This window comes from Euphorbia lathyris, chromosome 3, assembly GCF_963576675.1.
Source record: "Euphorbia lathyris chromosome 3, ddEupLath1.1, whole genome shotgun sequence".
Lineage (NCBI taxonomy): Eukaryota > Viridiplantae > Streptophyta > Magnoliopsida > Malpighiales > Euphorbiaceae > Euphorbia > Euphorbia lathyris.
In genome coordinates, this window is record NC_088912.1 from 3785503 (window position 1) to 3792536 (window position 7034).

At 32.0% G+C, this 7034-nt stretch overlaps 1 protein-coding gene across 2 annotated transcripts; it reads left to right on the forward strand.

Moving 5' to 3' along the window:
• The first annotated feature begins 4302 nt into the window (after positions 1 to 4302).
• On the forward strand, positions 4303 to 5040 carry LOC136222352 (histone H3.3a-like). Of its 2 annotated transcripts, none has more exons than XM_066010018.1 (4): positions 4303 to 4374; positions 4517 to 4602; positions 4690 to 4780; positions 4870 to 5040. In XM_066010018.1, the coding sequence occupies exons 1-4, from the start codon at positions 4303 to 4305 to the stop codon at positions 5038 to 5040; spliced, it is 420 nt and encodes a 139-aa protein (XP_065866090.1). The 2 variants fall into 2 exon arrangements, with proteins under 2 accessions (XP_065866090.1, XP_065866091.1); XM_066010019.1 differs by having other exon boundaries at positions 4303 to 4368.
• The last annotated feature ends 1994 nt before the right edge of the window (positions 5041 to 7034 follow it).

Below are 7034 nucleotides of genomic sequence, written 5' to 3' on the forward strand. Positions count from 1 at the left end.
CTTGCATTTGAATTGCAATGTTTTCAGCAAAGGGAGTTGCAAGCAAAAATTTGACAAACCTAGTATGTTCTCGATATAGTGTGGTTAAAGTCACTATTTATAGCTTGTAAATAATTGGTTACTCTTGTTATAGATTCAATTAAATGCTTTTGAAACATTTGTTGATTTTATGTCATTTTACCTTTGACAAATGCAGGGGAAGTAGACAACATTTGAACACTACGAGTAAAGTTAGTGGAAGATTATGTAATAGCATCAACTACATTGTTGTGAACATAAGAAAATTAAAAATAACTAATGCTTCACTTATAATTTTCTTATGCTCACGGGGATGCAATTGATGCTATTTTAATTTATTTTGAGGGTTGAATATAAAATTTAGAGCAGCTCCCTTCAATCCAAATAATACATTTATTTTGAGTAGCTCATTTTAATCAAAATCATTATATATTTTAATGATCCGATTTTTAACCAATATAAATATTTTCTTTGAGTCGATTATTAATCATTATAAATAATTTTTTGTGAGTGTAAATGTACAATCATTGTATGTTAATAATGAGCGGAATTATTCCACTCATTAATACAATTAGTAAGAAAGCTTTTCTCAAGGGGAAAATTCTGCTCATTAAAATTTTTTAATGAGTGAAATTGGACTTTTAGTGATGGGTTCTCCTGTCATTAGAACCCTTTTTTCTTGTGGTGAAATTTCCACTGTTATCATGATCAAGTTTCTCATTACTTCCACGAAACGCCAAATTACTACTAGCAAGAGTTTTCACAACACATATAATTCTTTTCAAAACTTCTCCCCAAAACTTTTTCTCTTTCTTGATAGCGTTTTGATTAGAAGAATAAATTGACAATTTTTTCCTTATCCTTGTTTCTGCCTCCATCCAATCTTTTATACTATTAAGGTGATCAATGCTAATTTCATACTCATTAAGCCTAGAATAAATATTTTTCCACTCACTATATCCAATGGTTCGTGTTGTTAAAGGACTTGACATTACTCTTTCTCTTTTTAACAACACACAACAAAAGCAAAACACCTTATCTTTTTTCTGGGAGTATACTAGTTATGATCTATCAAGTTTTTCTCCATTCCGTAGAGATAGAGTGTAGTGTTTATTACTAAAACTTCTATTTTGTTCATTAGTAGGATACACTTCATCTATAACTATTATCGCCCCCTTGTCTACTAAAAAATCAATTTTTCTTTGAGGCATATTAATCTCCCAATTTATAGGATCAATTAAGTCATTTAAATTTTCTCCATTCATATCCATATTTTCATCCAAAGGTTCATCTCTAACTACATTCTTAAGATTATCCATTAAATATTCATCGATAATGTTCACATGATTCAAATTCTCATCATTAACAACTATATTCTCAGGCAAAATTTCATCAACATGTGAGGAGTTCAAATTTTCATCATCAATAAATATGTTATCGATAAAATTTTCATCAATTGTGGCATTCGCTACTAAATTTTGCAATATATTAGTAGGTTTCACATACATATTCATGGATTTCATTAGAGATCGGGTGAGTTTACCCGTCATTATATTAACAACACTTACAAAATAATGATAATTATGATAATCAAAACATGGAATATCAATAGTAATGACTCCACGTAACAACTTCAAGATAGCTTATGCGATTACAAAGGATGAGACCGAGTTGAGCTATCGTTGGGTCATTGAGAGGTTGAGAAATTTTATCCAGTTTGATGTGAACCAGACAGTTATTTTGACTGAGAGAAATGGGATTGATGAGGTCTGTTAAAGAGGTTTTTTCTAGATTCTTCACACGTACCTGACATACAAATAAGGATGTAGAAAATAAGGTCTACAAACTCATGGGTAAAGACATGATATTTGCAACACAATTTGAGAATGGAAGATGGAAAGAAAAGATGAACTTGAGTTTCATGTGGTGAAGTTGAAGGATTCAATGAGAATGCTAGGTCATGTGATAACTTATGTTGAAATGTTCGTTGTTGCATGGAAGATGGTTGAATTCCTCCACTGGAGCCATCAGTTTGGACGAAAGTTCACAACAAAATTGAATTGCAAGTAATCAAGATCAGGTATACCTTTATTCCATTTTATTACTGTTATTATTATATTTGCATTTATTAATATATATTTTGACTGTTACTACATTTTTATTCGTATCAGGAGTAATCTTAAGTCTTCCAGACAACGTAAACCTGTATTGCACACCGAATTTCCATTAAACTACCTAACATGCAAAGTGTCCCACTAATATATGGAGTTGATCAGTTCTGAATAGTGCGTATGAAAAAGTTCAGTCATGAAGTGGATGAACGTTGTGGTCAAAAGTTGAGAACCTCTTATCAGACCACTTGTGCATACGAGTTGAGCCGAGGGGAAATATCACGTACCCGAGTTAGTATTTCCAGGATACACACATTTTGGAAGACACTGGTCATTGGTTATTCTGCCACTACTGACAATGTCGGGTATGTTGATTAGACTAAGGACCGGGAATACTTTCACTCTCTTATTGAGGAGGTCGATAAAAGTGACCCAACTTTTATGCACAATTTTTCTCAATTTATTCACAATTAACTTCATCCGGACCAAGCTAAATATTGTGAACTGGAAATCAAAAATGTTGTGCGAGGATGACCAAAGGGGAGTTTATCAACCCAATGTCTGCGGAGTGCGTGGGAGTACATGATAGTTGTCATGGATGTGCTCGGTCTTCTAGTTCATATCGGAGTCGTGGGCGTAGCTCTTCATCATCCGCCTAGAATATCCGCTCAACTTATAATATTTACTATTATTTTTAATTTACATACTCATGTTTGGATAGAATCATTGCTTACTTGAAGATAGTTGTGTTCCTTTATTATTTCCATCCACTTCTTTTAATAGGTTAATGTTTCTTTTATGTTTGTGTTCCTTTATTGTTTCTATCCACTTATTGTTTATTGATTATTTATTTTTAGTATTATTTCTGGTAATATTTTTACTATTATTTTTACAACAATGAATGTTTATTAAGTCTAAAATTATATTATTACAGGTACCAATGAGACTGCAGTTGATATTTCAGATTAAACAAATTTAGACAAAATCATTGAAATAATTAAGCCGTATATTGAATCATATCTCGACGTCATAGGCGATTGTAACTGCGGGTTCCATGTTGTGACGGACCGAGTATTCGGCGATAAAATTCTAAAGTGAAAAATAAAAAAAGTCTAAAGATAAAATTCACACACAAAGTAGTAGAGATAGAGCCCTAAAAAACAATATGGATAATGTCCAAAAAATGGATACCAACTTTTTCTAACTCTAATGGTTGAAGTTGTTTTTTTTAAATGAAAAATTATAGAATCTTCCTATGTCATGCATTAGAGATTCTCTAAAATCTTTGGTTAGGCTAAAGAAGTTGAGTCCATTAAAAATAGTTTTCTATTATTGACATTATATCTATTTGGCTACGTAAATCAAAGTTTTAAAATCAATTAGAACTCTAAACTATTAAAATCATCAATCTAACTAAACAAAAATCATCAATTGAATATCCGTCCTATACTAAAATCAGAAATTGAGACTATTTGGTATACTAATAATCTCTGTATTGGTCCAAACTGAGTTTGAGAAAGAGAATGTGAAACTATTCAACCGAATGAGTTTTGATAAGGCCTCAGTTGATGAGTTTTGTTTAAAATAGGGACTTAATTGATAATTTCTGCTAAGTTCAGGGACCTGATTGATGATTTTGATAGTTTAATATCTTAATTGATATAGAAACCTTAGTTTGAGGAGCCAAATGAGTATTGTACCCCTACTATTTTATCTTATTTCAAATATTATAGTCAAATAAATTAATTTTTTACAAAAGAAAAAATATTAAAAAAACCCAAGTCAATTCTGGTCCGGTTGGACCTTTAGATCATGGATTAGTCCCAATTTTTGTTGGATTTTGCATTTTCAGGACTCCAATAGATTTGGATTGGAAGTCTGTCTAGTTCCTGGTTCGAGAGATCCGATTGGCTAATCAGTCACCTACTCGTTGATTTGCTAACAAGTTGTCCATGCTGGCGATCCGTAGTTAAAAAATCAACCAATCAGATTACCATGACAAGGATGGAGAAGTTACATTTTCAGTTATCTGGGATTTTGGCGCTCCACTTTCAACCGACCTATATAAAGCCCCCCATTTTACTTTTCCATTTCTGTAATTCCTTACTTTGTTTGATATCGCAACTTCAGAAATCGCAGTCTCTGTTCGTTCTCTTCTTATTTTGAAAGTGAAATGGCTCGTACTAAGCAAACTGCTCGTAAATGCACTGGTGGAAAGGCTCCCAGGAAGCAACTCGCAGCAAAGGCATGTGTTAGATAGATGCTTAATTTGAGTTAGGAATGGAAATGCTTTGTTTAGAGATCTGTTTAATTGCCTTTTTTTTTGGCTGAGTTTAGGGTTTATGTTTCAATACATGTATACTTCTCTATTTATCAATTTCATATAGGTTGCTAGGTTATCGGCTCCTCCAACTACTATTGGAGGACGACTCAAGAGACCACATCGTTACCGTCCTGGAACTGTGGCCCTCCGGTATGCTATCCCTGTAACTTCAATTCTATTCTTTTGTTACAATTAATACCGATTTGATGGAATCTTTTTGTTTGATGAATTTACCAGAGAAATCAGAAAGTATCAAAAGAGCACTGATCTTTTGATCCGTAAAATGCCATTTCAGAGGCTTGTTCGTGAAATTGCTCAACATTACAAAGTCAATAATCCAATTTTTGTTATGAATTGTTAATAAATTGGGGGAAAGGAAACCTATTGGTGATGAATATTTTTGTTGATTTATGGCAGAATGATTTGAGGTTCCAGAGCCATGCGGTGCTTGCACTTCAGGAGGCTGCAGAGGCTTACTTGGTTGGTGTGTTTGAGGATACTAATCTCTGCGCTATTCATGCAAAGCGGGTAACGATAATGCCTAAGGACGTCCAACTTGCCAGGCGGATCTGTAGTGAACGTCTATAGGTTTTCTTTGTGTTTGGCGTTTTGGTTAAGCAGCAGAGATAGTTTAGCCGATTGGTTTTATGTTTTTTAGAATTTGTGTTTGTGTTGTATAAAAGTTAAAATATAATTTCTGCAAAATATATATTGTTTGTGTTGTATAAAAGTTAAAATGTAATTTCTGCAAAATGTATATTGTTTGTATTGTATAACAGTTACAATGTAATTTTTATATTGTTTGGGTGTTTCCACCTATTTCTAATTGATTTCCAACGTAATATAATTTTTTTATTTTTTTTTTCCAATTTTCACGTATATGCAATAGAAATGTCAAGATTCATGATGCCAACTTGTGATCATCAAACGTAAAATTCCAATTTGGAATCATTAAAGGTAATTTTTTTCTTAATTGCCAATGTTATAGCCAACAGGATTAAGTTTTGGACGTATTTAGTTCAACGTGGGTGATGGAGGAGGAATAAATTAGAAAGAATGTCAATAATGGACTATTGTGATGAGATGGATAAAGAATGTTGGACTTAGGAAATAATGTGCAATTAAAGCAAAATTTGTTATTTCATTTTATTACACTTTTGAATATATTATTAGTAAGTCAACTAGTCCAAAAGTGTGCGTGATATATAATGTCGATGAATTATTTTTGAGATTAATAGTTCAATATATTATAATCATAAATTTTCTTATATTTTAAAGAATAAGATTTAGATTATTGATTTTCTACAATAATTATTATATAATAGAAATATTTGTAGTTTTTTTAATATATATTTTGTAAAACAACTTTCGATTTTTTTTTATTGGATAAACCATAATAATTAGATTTAACACTTTAAAAAGACAACTAAAAAAACACTTTAAGAAGAAAGATATGAAAAAGAATTAATAGTGTTAATTTTACTTCAAATTAGAAAAATGTATATATAATTATAAATTTTTTTTTATAATTCTTAGTTTTTTTAATTAACATAATTAAAAGAGTACAACATGATAAAAAATTTCAAAAAGAGAATTCTGTATCTGACACATTTCTAAATTGTAAATGTGTTATTTCTTTTATTTTTTTTGGTAAGAAGTAAATGTGTTATTTCTAAAAACTCTTATAAAAGTTCATTTTTTTTTTTACAATCGCAACAAAATTGTGATGAAAGGACCAAGTACCTTCATTATCTATTAATACTATGTGTAACCACACAAGGGTTATTTGAAAGTGTTTTCTTATTGAGTCTAAAGGTATTACAAGTATATATATATATATACAAACAACCATTAATACCCAACTACTTACTTCCCAACTACTTACTTAAATGCTAGCTACTAACTATATCTAATTAATATTGTAACACTCCCCCTCAAGCTGGAGCATAGATATTTATCATGCCCAGCTTGTTACAAATATAATTGACTCGAGTTCCTGGTAAAGCCTTGGTGAACACATCTGCTAATTGACTTTCGGTTCTGACATGTGGAGTTGTGATTGTACCATCCTCCAACTTCTCTCGAGTAAAATGACAGTCAACTTCTATATGCTTTGTTCTTTCATTAAACACATAGTTCTTTGCAATATAGATAGCTGCTTTATTATCACAATATAACTTCATTGGTTTTATCTGGTCAAACCCAATTTCGCCAAGTAGACGACGTAACCACACAAGTTCACACGTAGCCTGTGCCATAGCTCGGTATTCAAATTCTTCACTGGATCTAGAAACTACACTTTGCTTCTTACTCTTCCATGAAACTAGATTTCCCCCAACAAATACATAGTACCCAGTAGTAGAGCGTCTGTCTGAAAAATCTCCAGCATAGTCTGCATCGGTGAAGCCTTCTGCGATGTGATGTCCATGATTTTGATATAACAAGCCTCGTCCAGGAGCTCCCTTTAGATATCTTAGGATGTGAGTAACAGCATCCCAATGCGTTGTCCTAGGTGAAGACATGAATTGACTTACCACACTCACAGGAAATGAGATGTCAGGACGAGTAATTGTGAGATAATT